This window comes from Lutra lutra, chromosome 15, assembly GCF_902655055.1.
Source record: "Lutra lutra chromosome 15, mLutLut1.2, whole genome shotgun sequence".
NCBI lineage: Eukaryota > Metazoa > Chordata > Mammalia > Carnivora > Mustelidae > Lutra > Lutra lutra.
Window position 1 is genome coordinate 63,522,065 of NC_062292.1, and position 23,996 is coordinate 63,546,060.

Here is a 23,996-nt window from a genome sequence, read left to right on the forward strand (position 1 = left end):
AGCTTTTGTTGTGATAGCCCCAAATTGGAAACACTAAAATGTCCCCAACATACGAATGGCTGAGCACATCGAGTTATACTCGTGCAATGGAACACTATTTAGGAATAAAAACGGATAAGCCACTGATACGTACAGTGACAAGTAATGATCTTTACGATAATCATGCTTAATGATAGAAGCCAGGCCCAGAAAAAGGACACACTGTACGACTCTATACAAAATTTTAAGAAAACACAAACTCGTCTGGAACAACAGAAAGGAGAAGAGTAGTTGCCTGGGCATGTGGAGGCAGGAGGGAGGGAGATGGGACAGGAAAGTGGAAAGGGTGGGAGGAAAAGATTATAAGTGGGCACACGAGGAAACTTGTGGGGGTGACAGAGACTCACCATCATGACTGAGGTCATGGCTTTAGAAGTGAATGCAGGTCAAAAGTCCACCAAATTAATCACGTTAAATATGCTCTGTTTTTGTAGGTCAATTATACCTCAAAATAAAGCTGTTATAAGACCTAAAATTGATATCCTGTACGGATTATGTTGTTAAAACTTTGGGGAAAGTCTTTTCTTTCAACCCAGAAAAGGTTGATTCAAGTTCCTGAGCAGCATTCACAATGAGCTGGCTTTGTATGCGTAGGGTGCCACTGTGGGAAAACAAACAACAACACACCCAGAAATTCTTCCTTTTACAAAAGGAGAATGACGGGGGCTCGTCCATTCACATCCTGCAAGCCCAGTTCTGATGTGGTCTGTTTCCTGAAGCCTTTCCTTATCACTCAAGTAGAAAGTGATCAATCCCTCCTGTGAATCACTGTAACACTTAATTTTCAGATATTAGTTGAGTGCATTTCTCCAACCACCCATCGCACATTTATTAAATGATGCATCTGGGCCCAACACTGGCTCGAGGCTGGGAATACGGAGTGAGTCGGGCACAGTTCTCCACCTGCAAGAGCCTCATAGTCTACCAGCAAAAGACTTGAAGTGACAGTAACACACAATAACACTTGTTTCCACAAACATATGAAAGTACAACAGGAACCCAGAGAAAGAAATTCACGTTGTCAGACACATGGTCTTGGGTCTCAGTGACGGGCTTCCCTCTAGACTAACACCCCCCAAGAGTAAGGGACCATGACTGACTCACTCGAGTCACCCACTGAATCACCCGCACAACACCCGGCCTGCGGGTGTTCGCGTTCGTATAATTCCTTGAGTGAATGGAAATTCCCTTTCCCAGGCAACCGCTCTGACTAGAAGGCAGGGCCACCATGTTGCCCACTCGGCAATGGAGTCCCAACCTTTATCTGTTTTGCCCAGCGAAGCAAGTCATTTGACTCTGGGTTCCCCCAAATCCCAAAGGAAGAGCTGATACCCATTTTGCCGGTGAAGAAAACACGAAGGAGCTAGGGGTGTGCTGGGTGGGGCTGGCTCAGCAGAGTCCAGGACACCAGAGGGATGCAGGTGAATCGAGGTCCCGCAGTGGGTGCGAGGGGGGCCCTGGCGCTCGGGATTATGACCCCAGATATTCCTCTGCCCAGGGAGCACACATCTAACCTCTGAGGAATCCTACCGGTCTCCTGAAGGCAATTTCTAGGGATTATACGTGTGACTTTCTGCGTTCCCGGATCACAAACCCTTTATCTGCGCTCGGTTTCTGAAGGCGCAGGGGTGAACAGATAGGCAATTATAAAATTTCAGTCAAGATAAAACTAACACGAGCTGGAAAAGTCTCAAATGACCACCAAAAGATGAGGACTAAACACCAAGCAGAAATCCTCCTTTTTTTCTAGATAGTGCAATCGAGCCTAAGAAGCATTTCCCTCTTAGCCTGAAAGATAATGTGGATGTGCTTCTTGTACTTACTTACATGTATAGAAACGGCAGGTCCAGAAGGGAAGAGCAGCAGAAATTTAGTTGAATTTATCTGGCCCCACCAGCCCGACAGTTCCAGGGGCCAGCAGGCAGGGGATGGGGCTCTTACCTGTAGATGGGGTCCTGCATCACCAGCATCTTGCTCTCATCCCACGTCCACTCCTTTTTCTGCAATAAAAGAAGCTGTAAATGAATAAGTTAGGCTTGTCCTTCGCTACAGAGCCAGGGCACACGTAAGCTACTAATCGTTACGCAAACACATGCGTCTGTTCCTGGCCTGACTTCTGAGAGGCCTGGGGCTAAGGGTTCCAAAGGATAAGTGGGAGATGTCCTGTCTAGTCTGGGCAGCTTCCTCGAGCACTTTAAGGAGAGTCTCCCTCCAAGACACAGAGGGCAGGTGGGAGCCAAGGCTGCCACCCCTCCGAGGACCACAAGTGGACTCCAAAGCAAAATTTCACGGAGAGAACACCAAGGGGAGAAAAAGAGACTACACGTCACTCCAGAGGAGTGGAAGCAGGAGGAGGAACACACGGGAGAAGGAGGCAGAGCTGTGGGAAAGCCAGCTCCCATCCCCCTTCCTTAGAGGGGAGAGGGTGGTATCCCCGCCTGGCAAGGTTACTAGTACATTATAGCTACCCAAGAGGACAGTCCTGATGCCCGTGAACCTAACTGTGAGTGCCAAGGAGATCCCAGGGCAGCTGGGTGTGAGGACAAGGACAGAGGGTTTGGGGCTGTCCTAGAGACCCCAGGTGCTTGATGAGGTGAGAAGCACCCCCGGCCGTTGAAGAAGCACCAGGACAGCAGCCACCACGTCCTCCCAGGCCTTCCCCCCACCCCCCACCACCAGGTGCAGGGACAGGGACCTCTGCCGCACCTGCACTGGCCTTGGCCACAGAGGTAGGCTGTCCAGGACAACCGGGGAAGAACACACTCCTCCCTCCATGAAAGAGGGTCAAGCAGAGTGAAGGCAAGAACGCCTTTGTGGACTCCATGGCTGTTTCGTGAGTGCTCTCTGCACCCAGGGTGGTGGCCCTCCAAGCACCGGGGTGGGAAGACAGGCCTCCGCCAGGGCCCGGGGGAGACCCTGTTCAGGCCCTTCAGAGACATGAAGCAGCATGTGTCCAGCAGCTTTGCTCACACACAACCCTGGACGTGCCCAGCAGACAGCACTGCCTGCGCGGGCCGCTTCCTCCCCAAAGTCTGAGTCAATCCCAATCCGGCCCACAGAGGTGGCCTGTCGACGGGCTTACAAGCATTCAACACTGACGCTGTCTCAGACAAGAAAACTCTGCTTCAAGAACTAGTTTTTCAAAAATTGCCTTCCTGGAATGGCCATGATCGGCCATGTGAGATTTTCATGTACAAATGGCCCATACAGCGCAAATACTGAAACAAGGAGCCTGCGTCTTTTTCTCAACGACACCCCTCCAGATGTAGACATACAGCCAGGCCAGACCCTCTTCTTCGTACTAAATCATCCCCGGCTTAGCAGAGTCCTCACCACACCAGGCTTCTAGACTTCTCGCAACCCTAGCTGACCTTGTCTGTACCCACGCCATTTGCCAGTGTCCCCCTCGAAAGCTGGTCCTCTGGCCTGAATCCCTTACTGATTCATAGGTGGTCGGATTGGCAGAGACACGTCCATTTCTGCATTCCAGGGCTGATACTCTTAGCCCAGCAAGGACTAGTGGATCATATTTCCAGCAGCCCTATACGCGCCTACTGGCACACATGGGGCTTCCACTGCACACACCGAGATTTTTCCAAGGCAAAGTGACTCATCATTTGGATGCCTGTGTTAAACATGCAGTATAAATGTTCACCCTGGGAGTCCTTCAAACAGCAAAACAGATTTCAAACATGGCTTGATTTGGGACAACTTGTAATATAAATACTAAATAATTAAATATTATTATGAAATCACATTTCTATTCATGGGTACGTATTCCTGCCCGGTCTTAATTCAGTTCAGTTAGCAGCGTGTGGAGAGAGAGCACCTCTGCTCGCTGGTGAGCCCGTTTACCTGGACCGTATTTCCGCAGTTGTAGGTTTTAGTGCTATTATTTCCATTTGGGTCTTCTTTCTTCTCTTTCTACTGAGTCTTTCTACTTCTGTGTAGAAGAAGAGTGTAACTGCTCATGGAAGGATCTTTGTGACGGCGCCCTAACATCCTTGTTAGATAATTCCAACACCTGTCATCTCAGTAGTGCCATCTCTTGACTCTCTTTTTACGCATTTGAGATTTTCCCCATTTCTGGTAGAGAAGTGCTTTTTGATCGAAACCTCAACATTTCAGAAAATACTTTTAGAAGGGATACCCAGCACCCCTAGAGGATATCTTGACCAAAAAATAAACAACTTTCCACCTACTTACTTTCCTTTTCTGAAAATTGCATTAAAATCTGGTCCAATCCCTTCATAGATTTTGCAGGAATCATTGCACTGATGAAGGGATCAGAAAATTACCAAGATAAGTCAAAGGACCTGGGGCAAAGTGTACACTTCAATATCCCTTCCAGGCCACCATCTTTCAAATAAGACCCTGAGCTGTGCAGAGACCGCAGCATGATGTCCCCTAGTTTACAGCCTGGTCAAGATGAGAGCTAAGTTCTGATTTATAAACCAGTGGCCATTCTCTGAGCATCAGTGTGGGACCATCAACCGCATCCCTCAGAGGGAAGCCCGGTGGACCCAAGGAACAATGTCTTCTCTCTTGCTCTGAAACCATTTCACAAACCTCCTCTTTTTCAAATGTTCCAGAGGAAAAAACAAAAACAAAGACCACACACACGAATCACCCCCTTCTCACTTTTCTACACAGAAATAAATATTCTTTGAAGGGAAAAATTTTAGGGAAAAAAAATGTTCTTAATAAGAGAAGGAAAACAGGAAGAGAAACGAATGACCTACTGCCACCATGCAGTTAGGCACCAAAGTTGGCTTCAACCATGGGACAGCGACGTTATTAATGAAGACTACGTACAGCCAGACTTAGTTTCACTGGCTCCAGAAGCTCACACAGCTCCCGCTTCTACCTGAAACCATTTCCTGTTTAAATGCTTAGAAATAAAGATCTCGGGAGTCTTGGAAGCTGCATGAGGAAATTTTTAGTGTTGTTACCACTGTCCTGAATGGGCTATAGTCTCCGAGACAGACCCGACAATGAAGACATTTCAAGTCCAGATGGGAGTGCAGTGGAGAAGCAAGGGGAAGACAGGAGGGAAGGAAAGGGGTGCACACACAAAGCTGTCACCCCTCTCTGAGGCAGAGGGCACCTCACAGCCATGTTTACTGCTAACAGGACGACCAGCAGGACAGAACGAGCTGGTCCTCAGCCTCCTTCAGCCTGAGGTCCAGGCTCAGGCGGGGTCTCCCCAGCACCACGGAGAGTCCGCGTGGTGACAGTGAGGCCCATCAGCGAAGCCCAGGGAGATGGAAACTGAACCCCTCATCGGCTCCGCAGACAGAAAGGAACGGGAGTGGACGGGGAGTACCACAGGGGTACTCTGGCAGCCTTCTGCCAGACTCCCACCCTGTATGTGTATAATCATGTCCCTCTGCACCTGCCAAGGACACTCAGCATTGTTGAGCCTTCAGGAGGCCTCTGAACTAGAGCTTACTAACCTGTCTCTATGCCTTTCCTTCGCTCACGTCTCCCTTCCTATGAATTCCTCACGCCAAGGTAATTTTAAAAATCAACACCAATAGAGCAGCTTAACTTGATGGAAGGCTCTGCGTCACATTACTGGCTTGTCAAAACTTCCTGGAGAGAGAAAGCTGAATGTGCCCCAAGACCTCCAATTACAGGGAGTAAGACCACGGGTCCCGCCTGGGGCATTCTGAAACCCACCATCAGTGTGCTGAGGGACCTGCTTCAGGGACGCCCCCAGCTAAGGAGTGTGCAGGGACACCCAGAGCAGGCCCGTCCCTGGCAGCCATGGGAGGCCCCTGGCCTTGGCTCCAGGACTCCCTGACAGCCTTGCCACAGCTTCCTCAGAGCCTCCATCTTCCTCACTGCCATCTAAGAGACTGTCTCCCACCCTTCTCTCCTGCCCTGCTCTCTCCTTCACCTGGAAACAGCCCCACACTGAACTGTGAGAGCTACCCGGCCTCGCCCAGGGCCTCCCCACCTTCTCGAATAGGCACTGAATCCCGTCTTGGCATTTGGTTTTTGGAGGACCTAGAATAACACAAAGTGAGAAAGGAAAGATACAGGCAAGTCATTTTTAGCTGCTTCCTTTTCTATTCTCACAGAAAAACTCCAGCGGAAACAGAAGAAAAGTCTTCCTTTCATTTAATAACGTTTCTACAATACTTCCTTCATGTTTTCAGCATTGATCACAACCTTAAAATATAAACACTAAGGCTCAGAGACATTATGCCTCCCCCCCCCGCCAAGTTCACCTAGCACGGTGGTAATGAAACCCAACTCGTATGCCTCCACGCCCCACATTCTCCTTGCCACTCCAAGTGATACAATCAGAGAAAGTCAGTCTCCACCGCCTGCAAATAGTAAAGGGCTCGCAGACCACGGAATGGGGGAAGTGTGTCCTTTATCTAATGAGTGCAAATGGCCAGTCCTCTAGGGAAAGTTACAGCCATTCTGACATTCCAAAAATCTGCCGGCAGGGAATAGGATGTGGGAACTGGGTCAGAGATAGGACTGCCTGGAACAGTGCCAAGAACAGGAGAGCGAGTTGGGATAATTATCCTAGCTGTCCTGTCTCCTCTTAGAGCCCAGAAATGGATAAGGCATCTTCGAAGCTCTTCCCCAGGAACCCAAAAGTGGAGGAAGAATTTGTATTGGCACTGACTCCCTAGACACGCCATGGAGTCTGTGAGCTTTACCGTTATCCATGCTCCTGGCAGCAGTGGAAACTTCTTATAACATAACACAACACAACCTTGCAAGGGCCTTATTAACTCAGCTTGACAAGTTCTCCATGTTTCCAGACAGAAAAGGATTAGTCTGAAAATAGAGCAATCCCTTATCTTCAGACATCACCTATGGATACAGGTAACACATCTCAAAACTGCAGTGTTCATAAATCCTCACACAATGTACATAATTCCTAATGTGTGTGCTTTAAAATGAGCAGACGATAAAGGGAGCCTAGAAACATGACATGGTAGGAGGAGAACTGGACCAAGTTTGGTCCTGGCTCCATCAGTATCTGTGTGGGTGACCCTGGGACAGTCACAGGGCCTCTCCTGTCCTCTGTTACCAAAACCCAACCAACCATGGGAGCAGACTCAATCGTTCCTGAAGTTCTTTCTCCTGAATTCTGGTTCTACCATTCTTCCTGCCCCTTTTCTTATGCAATTAGCTTTGACGTCTATGTTTCCAGAATAACTAAAGCTACTCTTTGGGCAGGAAACTAGTTCTCCTGCGATGTGCTATCCTGGTGACAGAGTACAGGCTAGAAGTTAAAGACCTCGGGTTAATGAGGCATTTCCTATAGAGAAGCTTTTCTCTGAGCAGCCTGAAGAGATGAGTGGACACATGGCAACACAGTGGTGGGAAGAACCTACTTATTTGAGGGAGACAGACCCGATTCAGACCTTGACGTCACCTCTGATGGGATGTAAGGTCTTGGGCAAGTTGTTCAATCTTCTTTCACGAAACGAGCCTAAGGACGGTACCTACGTCACAGAGTGGTTATGACCAATTAATAAGCATACAGAACATCAAACGGGCCCAGCAAATGGCAGGTGTCCAATACCAGCGTTAGCTACTATTTTTAGCTGCTCTCATTACCATCTTTGCATGTAATTACTCTCATGAGTTTGATCCCTCTGTTCTTCTACCTTCCCAAACAAATGAAACAGAATTAGAAAGAAGACAGGGTCCCTGCCCCTAAAGGCTTAGCCCATGGGGGAAAAGAGATAAATAATTCTAATGCACATCTGTAGGAGCTGTAGTAGACCCACGTGTGCAGATAATGCCATTAAAAATAATTTTGCTGGAAAGGGTCCATGTCTAATACCCTCATGGATCCTACTCAGTTCCTTGAACATGGTAGACACACAATGATTATGAAGGAGCCTTTGTAGGATGTTAGGAGAGCCTTAGGAGATCCTAATCCAGTTACTGGAATACAAGAGCTATCATGTGAAACTGAGGCCTTTCAGATCCTTTCATAGAAAAACCCTTTGGATGAAGTTCAAGACTAATCTTTCTTATTTGGAAGCCCACTCCCTAGCAAATAGCACTGTAGTGGGACTCCAGGGTTATAATAAATGATCATTATTATATACACAGCAAAGCTAATTACTTGGGTCTGGCTGGGAGTTGAAGGAAACGAACTGATTAGGAGCTGACAAAGCCCCTTAATAGTGGGGTTCACAGCACAAACCTCAACCAAGAGTCCAGGGAAATTGAGATTCATTACCTGCTGGCATCAGTTCAGGACGACAGCATTTTTAGATGCTTGTTAACATAACCGAAAAGATATAGTTTATATCTCAGTGAGAGATGATCGTAAAATATCTGGCTATGGTCTGTCCTGGAATCAGGCCCCTGAGCAGGTCCAGCTGAGAGCACCACTGAAGTGAACGACTCCCATTGAGGCCTTCCGGAGCTTGGGAAAGGCTCTCCTTGTGTCTTCAAACGGGCAAATGGACAAGAGCAGAAAAGAGGGAGGGAATGTGAGAGCCACAAGAATCAAACGAGACTTCATTTGATCCAACTGCTAAGTACTTAGTTCTTCCCAATTTGAGGACATCATCACAAATCACGCTCACTCATCCAGTGAGCCAACAACCACAATAATTGAAAACACACCAAACGGGCCAGGTCCCCGAATAAGTGCTGGGCTTACCACAATGGCCCCATCCTTAAGAAGTTATTGGGAGGGCAGGGAATCCCTAAAAACATGCCTTCTCTGCAATCCCCACCCCCACCCCGGGCAGAAAGCATCCCACTATTCACCAAGCATAGACAGGCAAGCAGGTCCCAGCCTGCCCGAGAGAATCAGGAGGCAACAATGCACAAACCCACTTGGCCTCTAGGGTCTGCTTTTTTTCTAGCCCAGGGGGCTCTCAGGACCTACGTAAGGACAGGTGACCCACACACCCAAGCAGCGCAGAGCATCCCGGCGGGCGAGGTGAAAGTAATCACCTGATCCAACTCTTTTTTTTTTTTTTAAGATTTTATTTACTTATTTGACAGACAGAGATCACAAGTAGGCAGAGAGGCAGGCAGAGAGAGAGGGGGAAGCAGGCTCCCTGCTGAGCAGAGAGCCCAATGTGGGGCTCGATCCCAGGACCCTGAGATCATGACCTAAGCAGAAGGCAGAGGCTCAACCCACTGAGCCACCCAGGTGCCCCCTGATCCAACTCTTGATAGTTTAGCTCAGAGAGGCAAAATAACCTGCCTATGACCCCACAGCCAGGTAGCGAAGAGCCAGGACGAGGACCCAGGTCTTCTCTTCTTAGCGAAGGGCTCCCTCCAGCATGCACACTAACCCGGGGAAAGTCAATGTGTTTGCAGGCAGAGAGGACGAGTCAACATTTTGACCATGGAGGGCAGCCCAGACACTGAGGAATCCATTGAGAATGTCAGGCTGGACCTCTACTGTGCCCATGGCTCATTATCAGCTGTGACCTTTTCTAAACCCTCAGCCACTGGCAAGAGCTCTAGTTCTTAACCTTGATGAGGATGGCCGTCAGACATCTGCAGACTGTTCCATTTCCTTGGAGACAAGCGTGGCACATCTGCACTCGGCCTCTCTCCGTTCTCTACACAGAGACAGACACGCAGACGGCGAGGTGGTGTGAGCCCTCAGATATCAGGGGCCGGCCCTGAGGGAACCAAACGACACAGAGGCTGACCACTGTGAATGTGCACCCAGCTTCCCAGGTGACAGAAATGAACGCTGTGCTTACAAGCTCTATCCAAATCACAAGCACGCCCGAAACAGACACCAGGCAGGGGTAGAGAAAACAAGACAGGAAGCATCCCTTTCCCAAGCCTGGCATCAAAAGAATCAGATTGAGGAAAGACCTGTTAGATCACCTCTTGTCTAGGCCAACTGGAGAGGGAACCCACACTAGCAATTAGCAGGGATGGAGTTTCAAAATGAGTCACAAGGTCCCACGGGCCCCCTGGGGAAGACGCTTCTCCAGCTCAGCTCTCATTACTCAGTAGAAGGAAGCTGGCTTCTCTGCCAGGTGTCACCTCAGCACACAGGTGTCCTTACGGGGGGTGTGATCTTGGGCAAAAATATTTAAGGCTCTTCGACATCAGTTTCCTCATATGCAGAATGGGGACGATGCTGTGGCTTGGGGTACCTGGTTCTCCCAGTTTATGTCGCCTGTGACTACGTACTCGTCTTCACGGTCTAGAATCCTGACCCTCAGGGTCTACCTCGAGTCCCACCTGAATTAATAGCATCTTGGGTTCAGAACCAAAAGCAGCTTGTGGGGTCTCGGCACTACAGTGCCCCTGCGCGAGGGTGCCGCAACTGGACGTGTAAAACAAGGCCATCCTAAATCCGAAAGGTACCAGCAGAGTCAAGAAACAGAGAAACAAAAGGACTCCTCCTATATCCTCAATCTCGCAAAGCCCCTTTCCGCTTCCTTCTGGAAACATACACTCTCCCCTCTGCCAGTACGCACATCTAGCTTTTCCCAGAGGTTAACATCATTCTCCCACGACACGTACAAGTAGCACAAACACAGCCACAGGTTTAAGCGACGTTCGCCCCTCTCTTGTGTCACCCCAGCTCAGAGGAACCCCCCAAATGGCTCCATCCTCCCCCCAAATGGCTCCATCCTCCCCCCAAATGGCTCCATCCTCCCCACCCCACCTTGGCTACAGCCCCGGCTTCCTGCACACGGAACAACAGCGGTGGTTGGGTCTTGAGGGACTATTCCGAGAGACGGGCTGAAGCAGCAGCAACAGGACCACACAGTGGGGCTGGGGGACTGAGGGTGATTCAGGACAGAAGGCGACAGCTGCTAAGGAAGCCTCCCCATCCACCCTCCTGCCAAACCCTCTGACTGTCATCACGTTGAATTTCAAGTACTTCCTAAGATCAAGACTCCAAGGTCCAGGTGACAAAATGCAAGGATGGCAGGAGGTGGAGCCCTGTTTGCCCACCGGACGCCAGGACATGGAGCCGTTGGGCTGCGGAGGCCACCGGCCTCTACCTCTTCTGCTGCAACCGCGGCCTCTCAACACTGCTGCTGCCCTGAGCAAGACCATTCACCAGACGAGGAAGAATTCTGTCCAGGGAGCGGCCTAGCAAAGACAAGGCATCCCACGCCCACCTTCCATGCCCCCCTCCTCACTAGTTTCTGGGTCAGAGCCCCTTACCTTCTTCTTCTTCTTCAGAATCACTTTCACTCCATCCACCGAAACCATAATGCTCACCTTCTTCTTCTTGATGTTCTTGGCTTTGAACTCATACTGCAGGGGGAGGAGAGAAAAAAGCACAGTCCAGTCAGGTCAGCGTACCTGCGAGGCCCCAACTAGCTCACGCCCCAGGAGGCGGCCACAGACGGATTCTCAGGGGATGTAAAGGCAGGTGGGTGTCTCGGGGTCAGCACCTGGCCACCAGGGATGACCGTGGAATGGGGTAATCCATCCTAACGAGCTGAAGACAGAGCCCACCTTCAAAACGTCATCGGAAACCCAGAATCTTCCCTCAAAATCTCATTCTGATGTTCAACAACCTCCACTGACAGGTTTTTCCTGTGTCTACGCAAACGCTGTGGAAACTCAATTCCATCTTCACTGAGGATTAGGAAGAGCTGCTACCAGTCTTCAGATCAGGGCTGTTGTGGGTTTTTTCACATATTAAAAAAATCACGAGTTCTAAGTTACTCTCTGTAAGTTCAAGTCTCAAATTCCTTTATCCGTAGGTCACTATCCAAGTCTACCCACAGCTCTATTAGCCTGAAATATTCTGGAGAGTATTCTAGAAGGGATCTGACTAATGGTGGTTACGAGGGAGGGCACTGCCTCACAACCCCTATGGGTCCCTATGCTGCTGACGGACACCGGCCTCATCCCCATCCTCAGACATTCTCTGTTACATTTGCTCATTCCTAGCCATTTCTTATGCCTGTGCAGACATCTGTGATGGCCGGTATAGTTCTACATTGTCCTCACTGAACTGCATCGTGAGCACTGGCCCAGTTTATTAAAGTTATTTTCATCGGGTCCCCATCTTGGGAGAAGCTCGTAGCAAATTTCCCCACCAAGCTAGTAAAACATCTGGGCTATAGGTTAAACAATGAAAACACAAGACCCAGAGCCAAATCTCTACTCCAACCTGCAGCCCCTCTTCTCTGGGACTTTTTATACGCAACACGCTCTCCCAGCACGCCACCAGCCAAGCTTGGCACGGCATTCAGCTCCTCACGGGCACATCTAGAACCTAATTATTTCTAACTAGAAATGAACCCAATACATCCTAATGAGATGAAAACATAACCTACTTTGAACAGTCTCATTAGAAATCCAGAACCTTCTATGGGCCAATACTCTGATTTTAAGGATTCAACATAGAGCTTCCTACCCTGCCTGCCTTCTGTCCCTTCCCCCGCAATCCGAGCCAATCCTACCCCGTGGCACAGTCTGTGCTGATACCCCCAGGCTGGCTGCCGCCTGCAGACAAGGACATGACCTAACCGCAGCCAGAGGTTTTTCTTTCCATTGTGAGGGCAGGTTCTGGCTTACGGCGGATTTGAGTTTCCGGTGACAGCAACATATATCACTCTGCGCTCTGGTGGTCACTCTTCCTACCCTGTCAACAGTTGTCCTTTTTGCCAAGGGGAGCTTGAAAGAAAAGCAAACCAGAGCGGCAGGCGTGTGGAGAAAGAAAACAGCAAGCTCAGACTTTGCTTCGGAGCGTGTCTGACAGCACGCACGGGAGGAGAAGCGTGTCAGACCAGCGTGTGGCTCAGGCCTCGGCCACGCACCTGATCCCTCTCTAGGGCGGCAGCTGTCAGCCGCTGAAGGCCACAGCGTGTTTGGCATGCGCCGCAGGACCTGGCTGTGATCCACGGCGAGTCCCCTGACTACGCCTTCTGTGCAGGTACAGTGTTCGATGAACAGAAATGACCTCGGGTGGGAGAGCCAGCACAGGAACCTGCCAGTGACCGACTTTGGCCCCGTGCCCACTGGGACAGGTGAACCTGTCCTCTGTGGCTTGTCTTTGCTTTCTTCCAGGAGTTCACTCACAAGCTCCACATACTTCCTCCTTCTGCTTCTCCAGCAATAACAATGAAGTATTAGGTGTCCACATCTAGAAGGCGCCATGTCCCTCCCCCAGCCCTAGTTTTAGAGAGCCCACTGCCTGCTAAACCATCTTAGAGGTCCTCCATTTCCAGAAGAATCTGGTAGCAGCTGATCATCTCTTTCTTATTGGATCCACCTCCCTATTGGTTGCCCGGTCCCTAGTTTTTAAAAGTCAAGATTCCCCCCACAGCCAAGGCTGGCAAGGAGGCAGGCAGCCAGCACCTGGCCCACGCATCTGAAACTGTTTCTAGAGCTCACATCCTGACAAGACATGCCTTTTCATACCCTGATCTGAAGAGACGACGTAACTCAATGTCCTCTTCAGACGTGGAACACAGCCTCCCCCCTCCCCGCGATGGCTCTTCTGGGCTCTGTGGGCACAGGGCCTACCAGTAAAAGCATGACCAAAATGGCTGCCCCAGAGCCTCAGTGACAATGACAAAGCAGGTATCACTCCTGACAGCAGCTGGTGGAATGCTCTGGAGTGCTTCCATACAAACAGGGGCAAGACAGGCATGAAATGGGCTCCGTTACGGCTGCCAGGACCGCCCGAGTGACATTTAGAAGAGTTCGTGGGCTGCTCACGTTCGGCACCCCTGACCCCTGCCCGGTGTGCGGGTGTCCCTGACCCTTTCCAGCCCGAGAGGAAATACTCCAACTGCAGGTCCGCCGGAAACTCCAGAAATCAAAGGAAATGAAGTGTCTGCACAAGGCTGAACAGTTACTCTCCTGAAACTCGGTTTATACAGCAACTGCACTTCACTTGGACAACCGGGATATTGTGCTCGTGGGGGTAGACGAGACTGACCTGGAGGCAGGGGAGATCACAGGAGTGACCAGGAGAGCAGAGGGCAGGGGCTCACAGGGACACAGGGACGAGCCTCCTCTTCCCCAGGCTGTGTGCTCTGGCTGGTGGGGGGCGGGGCGGTCAGGCTCAGGAGGAAGCGTGTGTCCTGCAGGATGGAAAGCTAGGCTGCTGCGGCTCTGCCAGGGGGCGAGGAACAAACAGGACCCCGGGGCCGCCGTCTGCACCATCTCCAGCCTCCCGCGGAGCCCAGGCCAGCTCCGGAGGCCAAGCCAACCAGTCAGGCTCCCGCTCCGTGTGGTCAGGCTGACCCGATGTGCTGGCTCTGCCAGCCAGGCCCCCGCCACAGGGATAGATGAAGCCCTCCAGACCACAGTAACGTGCCAGGGGTCCGTCACCAGAGCCTGGGGACCTGGTGGCGGGACGGAGTGCTGTGCTGAGCAGCGGGGCCCGTGCAGGGAAGGCGGGGAAGAGGGAGGTGTTCACGTGCAAGGGAGCCTGGAGGAAACCTTCTCAGCTTCCAGAAGGAAAACTCCATACCCAGGAAACATGGGGAAGCAGGGAGATGGAGCGTGGTGACGGTCACAGGGCAATGTGAGTGCTGCATGCAAATGCCATAGAGCAGTTTTCGAGAACGGTGGAAGTGGAAAATGTTATGTCTATCTTACCGCAATAAAAAGATGAAAATTGTAAACACGGTACAGAAATACAGCCCTCCTCATGGCGGGGTCACTTCAGCTCTGCTTGCTCCTACTTCTGTCCCTCTCCCGCAGGCACGTGGAACAGGCCCCCCTCTTCCATTCTTCCAGTTGCTCTTTCCTGTGACTGGGATGCCCCCCCTCCACCTGCGTGGTGGGCTCCTGCTTCTTCTGGAATTATCCTGGGAGCCTTCTGCACTGCAAAGCCTTGCAGGTCTGCAGCCTGATTCCTCCCCCCGGGGCTGAGCCATCATCGGGGACTCGACAGCCATCCACAAGCCTCTAGAATCACTCCCCACTGACTGGTTGTTGACCTCCCCGCTAGGCCAGGCCCACCCTTTGAGAACAAGAAATAGGACCTATCTGTCCCCAAGAAACTAGCTCTAGGACACGAGAGGGTGATAAAGGAATGTCAAATAAATTCATGAAGTCAGTTGACGGTGGTTATTCATAGACCCCGAAGGAAACATGACACGGTCCGCAAAGGTAAAATAAACATTCCTGAAGTTAATTAATAAATGAACTGAAGTTATTAAAACCTAGATTCCATTTTATCAGCATAAGGGCTTTGAGAAGATCTGACTTCCTGAATTCTTCCTTACTCCACACACACTGCTAATCATCTTAATTTCTGCTGGCTCCATATACTTCATTTAATAAAATGATTCAGCTTTCATTATTCATCAAGGCTGTTCCCAATCATCTGATGGCACCAGAGGAACCTCTGTTCCCTGGGCTATCCTGCTTCCAAGTTCCAGCTCCTGTGCCTGGGCAGCCAAAATATGAGGGACGAGGTGCTCGGGAACTGTGGCAGTGCCTGGCCCCACCGGGTAGCACAGTGACTCGAACTGCTCATTCTTGTGAAGCCACAGACATGTGAGCAAGACTCTATGTCACTCGGCATCAGGGAACTACAATCCACAGTGAGATCCCACCTCACGCCCGTCAGAACAGCTAAAATGAAAATGTCAGGAAATGACAGATGTTGGTGAGGATGCGGACAGAGAAAGGCGACTCCTCTTCCGCTGATGGTGGGAACGCAAGCTGGTGCAGCCACTCTGGAAAATCATATGGAGATTCCTCAAAAAGTTGAAAATAGAGCCACCCTACAACCCAGCAATTGCATGACTAGGTATTTACCTCAAAGATACAAATGTAGTGATCCAAAGGGGCACGTGCACCCCAATGTTTATAGCAGCAATGTCCACAATAGCCAAACTATGAAAAGGCTCCAGGTGTCCATCGACAGATGAATGGATAAAGAAGATGTGGTGTATATATACATACAAAGGAATGCTACTCAGACATCAAAAAAAAAAAAAAAGAAAAGAAATCTTGCCATTTGTAATGATGTGGCTGGAATCAGAAAGTATTTTGCTAAGTGAAATAACTTGATCAGAGAAAATTATCATATGATCTCACTCATATGTGGAATTTAAGGAACAAAACAGGATAGTAATGGAAGGGAGGGAAAAATAAAAGAAGAAGAAATCAGAGAGGAAGACAAACCTTAAGGGACTCTTAATCATAGGCAACAAACTAAGGATTGCTGGAGTGGGGGTGTTGGGGGGATGGGGTAACTGGCTGATGGCCATTAAGGAGGGCACATGATATGATGAGCACTGGGTATTAAATAAATATATATTAATATTTATATGATAGTATATATGATATTATATATACTATAATATATAATTAATTACTAAATTAGGTTTAATTATTAATTATTAATATTAAGTAAATAAATAAGACTGACAAATCAATGAACTCTACATCTGAAACTAATAATCCACTACCTGATTAATTAATTGAACTTAAATTTAAAAAAAAAACATATAAATCATAAAAAAAAGAAATGTGAGCAAGCTAAAGACCATAGTCAGGACTAAAACCAAATTCTGAAATACCTGTGAAGTTTCCTGTGAACACTAGGTGAAGACATTTAGTTCCTAATAATCAATCAACCTCAAGCCCAGCATCTCATTTTAGCAAGACCTATAAGTGAAAGTTGGTTATAAGTAAAATCTCTCTAAGCTGCACAATACTCAAAAGGAACCAGAGGAGCTACTTTTTAAAGAAAGGAAAATTCACTGCCATTGTGTCATAAATGTTGAGCTTAAATATTGACCCAGCTCTGTAGACCAGGAGATCTGAAACTCAAGTTTTAAATTCCACTTGGCATACCTGATTGTTTTGTTTTGTTTTGTTTTGTTTAAAAAGCAAAATTCCAGACCCAGCCCTCAGAGATGCTCATTCAGCAGATCTGAGGTTGGGCCAGAAGTTGGCATTTTTGGGGGAATACTGGTGGTAATAGAGATCACACTGTTTAGAAACACCACTCTGGGTCCTGGAAGCGTACTTTAAGAACTTGTTCGTATTTGCATTGGCCTCTAGAATCGCGTTAGACGGAATCAGTGTGTCCTGTTCATATGGGTACTGTGTTTTAAAGCATGGCTACTGCTGTTAGCAATTAAAATACAGATTCTTAGAAATGCACCGTGGCTCTTTGCTGTCATACATTTCCTAAATCAAAGGCAGCTAAAGGTCCAACTATTCTGTCGGGAGAGAATTCTGGTGTGTGGTTCCTACATTCCATTTTATGCATTTTGTAGCCCTGAAATATTTCATTAACAAAATTTTAGAGGAATGCTTGTGTTCAAAATGGTCGGAACCACAACCATTGACCAAACATCGCGTTTTAGGAATGAAGAAAGCCACTGCCCAAAGATGGCCAGAAAAAAAGTTCCTCTGGTTCATGAGCAGAAAACCCAAGTCTGGAATCCATATCTTCTGACCCCCTCCCTGTGCTCATAGCTTCGTTGTATCTGTTCTTTTCACGGGCCCGGGATCCTGGCTCTAGCAAATGAAGTGATTCATTCATTCCTCCATACATCCAATACAAGCATAATGAGCTCTCTGGTGTGCAGGCAACCCACCTTACAACAAAGAAAAGAAGGAAGAATTAGAAACTAACTTCACGGGGACCCTGGGTGGCTCAGTGGCTTAAGCCTCTGCCCTGGGCTCAGGTTATGGTCTCAGGGTCCTGGGATCGAGCCACGCACCAAGCTCTCTGCTCAGCAGGGAGCCTGCTTCCCCCTCTCCCTCTGCCTGCCTCTCTGCCTACTTGTGCTCTCTCTGTCAAATAAATAAAATCTTTAAAAAAAAAGAAAGAATAAATGTATATAAATAAATAAATGTATATATATAAATAAATTAAAAAAAAAGAAAGAAAGGAAGAAACCAACTTTACAGAATCTGGAACATTCTCAGGCGGCTCAGTGGAAAGCCTGCGATGCCCCTCCCCCCCAATTCTTTCCCACACCACTCACACTGGCTGCTCTCATTTCCTCAGTTGCTTCCTACCCTGTTCCACACCCAGGGACACAGGTCAGTGACCTGGGAAGGGTGCAGAATGCCAACGAGGTCATGAAAATGTGGCAAGGGGACCCTCTGAACATAGGCAGGGTTTGGGGCAGGAAATATCCAAGTTCTCGATGTTTGGAACAGCGAGGAAGGGGCGAAAGGTCGACCCAGACACAAATGTTCCAGGGGAGGAAGCATCTGCAGGGTCAGGAGACCGGCAAGCTGGCTGGGGACATATCCAGCAGGCCCCGGTGGCGGGCGGCAGCAAAGCCTCGAGGGCAGGCGATCTGGGGCTGTGTACTCAGGGGAGCCCGTGAGTGTGCCTGCTCCCAGGGGAGAGAAATACAGCCATCACTTTTTCCAGGTCATGGGGAGCTGAACGACAACCCGAATGATTAAGGGGCCTCGCAGGGGTGATTTATGGAGCAGGATAAGAGCCAGCAGTAGTAATAAGCTCCTGCTCTCGGGTTGCTTTCCCCTCCGCCGGCGCTCATGGCACGTTAGAAATACCTAGTAGCACCTTCTGAGCAAAACCCGAGGCAGAGGTGGGTGAAGAGCCACGAATTAAGAAGCTGTGACCCATAGGACCAATTCTGCCTTCCCCTCTAGTATCAACCCAGATGCTCCTCTAAACGGTGAGGCTCGTAATTGGGAAGACAGGAATGTTAAACTAGCCTTTCAGAGGAAGAAAGAAAAAATGCTTCAACAGTGTAACTCGTCCCTACACACAGACAGACAGACATGCAACCGGGAGAAGAGGTCTGCTAGTATTAAGAAAGCCGTGAATGGAAGATTTAAGGGTTTTCTTCCTCAGATCCAAATGGGTTATGAGACAATACTGAATCCTTTGATCTTTCTAAGGTATCTTTAAAAGAAAGACATCGATCATGCACCGTGACCTCCCCGGGCAACCTTGTCATGAGCTATGAGCATCCCACAGCCACCTTGTAAAGTTAAATGAAACCCTTCGCATCGAGGGTTATAAGGGTTCCCCAAGAAGCCAGGCTTGTGCTCTTAGCTGTGTGACCTTGAGTGGAACATTTAACCTCTCTGGGAACCTCCCTTTCCTTCTGTGAAATGAGGGTGCTGGGCTGGATTACGTCCAAGACTCTTCCCAATTCTCAGTGCGACAGACACCATATCCACCCTTGCAGCGAGTGTGCGTGGATGGGCCCACGCCCGACCCAGAAGCAAGGGAAGAGAGTGGAAGGGAGAAAGCGTGCAATGGACAGGGGAGGGTTCTCAACTGGAGAACAAATTATTAGAGTTTTGCACAGAAAGCTTGGTGGGGGTCACATGCTTTAGGGTTTTGAAAGAAGCGCAAAGCAGAGGGGCAGAGGCTGAACATCAATCCCGGCACCAGCACCGAAGATTCCAAAAGGACCGAGAGCAGAAAGGGGAACCCCAAGAAAGACCAGGAACATAGACCTAGTACTGGGCTGTAAGAATGAAGAAAATGCGCTGATAAAATTCCTGTAGAAGGATGCCTGGGTGGCTCAGTCGGTTAAGCCACTGCCTTCAGCTCAGGTCATGATCCCAGGGTGCTGGGATCAAGTACCACATCGCGCTCCTTCCTCAGCGGGGAGCCTGCTTCTCTCTCTGCCTCTGCTTGCCACTCTGCCTACTTGTGTTCTCTCTCTCTCTCTTTCTCTCTGACAAATAAATAAATAAATAAAATCTTTTAAAAAAATTTCCCATAGAGACAGAGAAGCAGGATAAATAAGCAATCTCTCAATCCTCTGCCTGGAAAAAGTAGCGATGCTTTCAACAGGGACAGCGTACCGGTGAGCACACATGAGGCTTCCCCCCTCCTTGCCTCTCCTAAGTCTTTGTTCCAGGGCTCTCCCTCCTGGGCTTAGCCCCATCTGCACCATGCAGAGGCGAGGAGAGATTTGAGACGCCTGTGTTTGCACTCACCCATGAGGGTCGGACGTTCTCGGGTTTAAGGGGGGACACAGTGGGCAGATAGGGGACTGCGATGAATGTTCGTGGTATAATGGAAGATGGGAGGGAAAGGGTCACTCTTGGGAGACCTAAAGACACTACTTGAGGAGGAGGAGTTGGGAGGGTTCTTGGAGTAACAGTGTTGTCTCTGTCAAGGGATCACTCAGCCTTTAAGAGGGCAGCAACAGTTGTGTTTGAAAAGCAGTTTCTCGTGAGGAGTCTGAGATCTACTCCCAGAAGCTTCCACCTGTGATTCTCTAACGTGGTGCTTCTCAAACCTGACTCACCCACGTGAGTCACGTGGATCTTCCGAAGTTACAGGCTGGGGAGGTGGGAGGTGGGGCATGGATGCATTTCTAAACAAGGTTCCGGGGGATGCTGGTGCTCCAGTCCGAGGACCACACTTTGAGTAGCAAGGGTCTAGAGCGTGCGTATATGCCCAAAAGGTATTTGGAAACTTTAACTGTCTGAACGAATGATCTCTAAGGGTTTTTGTTTTGTTTTGTTTTTTGTTTTTAATTTTTTTAAAGATTTTATTTATTTATTTGACAGAGAGAGATCACAAGTAGACGGAGAGGCAGGCAGAGAGAGAGAGAGGGAAGCAGGCTCCCTGCTGAGCAGAGAGCCCGATGCGGGACTCGATCCCAGGACCCTGAGATCATGACCTGAGCCGAAGGCAGCGGCTTAACCCACTGAGCCACCCAGGGTTTTGTTTTTATCCTAGTATTTTATGATTCCCACCAGTTGTAATATTATTATCCTGGTTACATTAAAAATTGAGAGAGGGTGTTTCTCATAAACAGCCCACCTTTGATGGCCAAAAATCAAACTCTAATAGACAAAAAGGATTAAAAAAAAAAAAAAAAACAGTATCCAGGGCACAAGTTCCCAGAAGGGAGGACAGTCTGAAGAGTTACTGACTTGTTTCCAAGCATAATAATTTCCTACTGTCAGCAGGTGGCAATATTTCCTCCAGGTCCAAGGGATCACGAAGCACAGCAAAGGTTCTCCACCCTGGCCATGCAATGGGACCATTTGGGATGCTGACGAAATCCCCAGTATCCGGATCCCACCCCCAGAAATTCTGATTTCATTGGTGTGGTGTGCAGCCTGGACACTGGGATTTTTTAAAAGCTCCCCAGGTGGTTCTAAGGTACTAGAGTGAGATGCAACAGACCCAGAGGAACCAAGAGGCAAAGAGGGGTAAGAGATGAATGCTGGCCATCCCATCAGCAGGCACATCCCATAACCTCCACTCAACTTTATCGTCCCTTCCAGCCCATTACCAGCAGGTTACAGGTCATTATACCGAATACTTAGGCCTGACACCAAAAACATGAACCGGCAAAGAAAATGTTCTGATAAATTGGACTTCATCAAAATTTTAAAAACTTCTGTTCTGTGGAAGCCAGTTTGACTTGAAGAAAAAGACAAGCTACAACCGGGAGATGATATTTGCAAGTTACATATCTGACAAAAGACACATCCAAAATATCTAAGGAACACCAAAACTCATTAAAAAAAATTCTAAGTAAAAACTGGGCAAGAGACCAACAGAACTTCTTTAGAGGACATACGAAGGCCAAGAAGCACATGAAAAGAAGCCAACAAGGTCTGGAGGTTAGTTCAGAGTTGCTGTCTGACAGGAGGAACCATAACCACAGTGAGTCTTGCCTAGGAAAGGAGGGCATATTATTTTTGTGCACTGGAACTTCTGAAGTCGGCATCCAAGGGCCTACTGAGCTGTGTCCAGACATCATCACAGCTCCCTAAGACAACAGCACAGTCCCCCAAGGCAGGAATAATGGCTTCCCATGATAAGATGCTCAACATCATTAGCCATTAGGGACATGTAAATGGGACCACGAGGAGATCCCACTCTGTACTAATTAGAATAGCTAAAGTAAAAAAATAAAAATAAATGGTACTACCACCAAGCACTAGAGAGGATGGAACACAACTGGGCCTCTTGTAGGCTGCTGATGGAAATGTCAAATAACACACCCATTCTGGAAAATGGTTGAGCAGTTTCTCCTAACGTTACACATATGCTTACCATATGGCCAGTGATAGCTCAGCTAGGTATTTACCCAAAGAAAGAAAAACTTATGTTCCCACAAAAACTCATACAGGAAACGCTAGCAGCTCTATTTATAATCACTAAAATTAGAAACAACCCAATATCCTTCCAGCAAGTAAATAAACTGTGGTACATCTATATAATGGAATATAATAAAAAATAATAAGGAAAATATGTAGTTCAAGTTTGAGGTGTATCGTTATTAAAAAAAAAAAAAAAATCACAGGTGGGAATGAAAACTGGTGCACCCATTCCAGAAAATGGTATGGAGTTTCCTCGAAAAGTTAAAAATAGAGCTACCCTACAATCCTGCAATTGTGCTACTAAGTCTTTACCCAAAGAATAGAAAAATACTAATTCAAAGGTATACATGCACCCTGATACTTCCAGCAGCAGCATCCACAATAGCCAAGTCATGGAAAGAGCCCAAGTGTCCATCAGCAGATGAATGGATAAAGAAGACGTGGTGTGTATACACAACGGAATATTACTCAGCTGTCAAAGAGAGTGAAATCTGGGATGCCTGGGTGGCTCAGTCGGTTAAGCCGCTGCTTCAGCTCAGGTCGTGATCCCAGGGTCCTGGGATCGAGTCCCGCATTGTGGTCCTTGCTCAGTGGGGAGCCTGCTTCTCTCTCTGCCTCTGCCTGCCACTCTGCCTGCTTGTGCTTTCTCTCTCTTTGACAAATAAATTAAAAAAAAAAGACTGAAATCTTGCCATTTGCAACAACATGGATGGAGCTAAAGGGTCTGACACTGACTGAAATAAGTCAGCGAGAGAAAGACAAATACCATATGATTTCACTCATATGTGGAACTTAAGAAACAAAACAAACGAGCAAAGAGGTTGGGGGGGAGGGAGAGAGAGAGACCAAGAAACAGCCTCTTCACTCTAGAGAACACACTGCTGGTCACCAGAGGGGGGGGGGGTGGGGGAACAGGTGATGGGGATGAAGGAGGCTCTTGTAAGGACCACCCGGGGACGAAGCACTAAACAGCACACCTGAAACTAACACGACACTGTGTTTACTAATGGAAATTTAAAAACTTAAAAAAAAAATGGTAAATTGGTTGGAAGGTTAAAAAAAAAACTAACAGATGAAGATGAACTACTGATTCCCACAAAACCTGGAAGCATCTCAAAGATATTACGCTTTGAATGCAAAAGGCAGACTTAAAGGTTACATCCAGGTATACAATCCAGTTATAGGCCAACCTCAAGGCAAAACTGGTGACAGAGAACAAAGGGGTAGTTGCCAAGGGTTAGGGCTGGGGAGAGAGTACGGCCACAAAGGGACAGCACCAGGGAGAAGGGGGTGACGGAGACAGTGCTACACCCTGATTGTGGTCACGGCCACTAGAGTCTAGAGGCTAAAATTCACAAAACTATACCATAAAATCGATTTTACCCTGTTAACTTTAAAAATAAATGACATTTAAAATTTTTAGTTTACATTTTAAATTTAAGTTTTAAATTAATTTAAAAAATAAAATGAAAACCAAAACGTTCTGGGCTGGATGAAACATTAGGATTGGGGGATGCTCCGACCTCCTCCTCTTCAGGGGGTCCCCCCACTCCACACCTCCAGGGCAGGAACAGACTGTCAAGAGCGCTGTTCCCACGGCAGTGCAAACGACAGTGACGGTCCCAGATCCTCTCCTTTCCAGGTTAAAAGCGAGGGCTCCTGTGGTGCCCTACAGTGCAGGCCAGGAGAACCTCACACCAGCTGGACGAGATGGGGAAGACTCCCCAGCCCCAGGGCTCCCTCCACGGCCAGCCCATACAGACACCTGCTGGATCACTGGGCTGGGGCAACAGACACCCTCAGGTCCCTCCACTGCTCTGCTCCAAGCCTTCTCCACTCTGTCTGGTATCCTGGCGCCTTTGGGAGGCCATTTCTGTGGCCCCGGGGCAGACACCCCCCCCTTCAGGAGCTGTAATCAAGAGTGGATGTCTCTACATGTGCAGGCTCTCAGGGCCAAGTCCAAC

General features: G+C 48.6%; 1 protein-coding gene across 4 annotated transcripts in view; it reads right to left on the minus strand.

Annotated features, from left to right (window-relative positions):
- The window catches only part of C15H1orf226 (chromosome 15 C1orf226 homolog), a 264,987-nt gene that overhangs the window by 62,974 nt on the left and 178,017 nt on the right, over nucleotides 1-23,996 (minus strand). For 2 of the 4 annotated variants that reach the window (XM_047704115.1, XM_047704117.1), the window contains 2 exons: nucleotides 11,191-11,283; nucleotides 1,981-2,054 (listed from right to left, as the gene is read on the minus strand). In XM_047704115.1, the coding sequence (XP_047560071.1) occupies nucleotides 1,981-2,054; nucleotides 11,191-11,283 (167 nt within the window). The remainder of the gene's footprint in view (nucleotides 1-1,980; nucleotides 2,055-11,190; nucleotides 11,284-23,996) is intronic. The other 2 variants (XM_047704116.1, XM_047704118.1) reach the window with 1 other exon arrangement.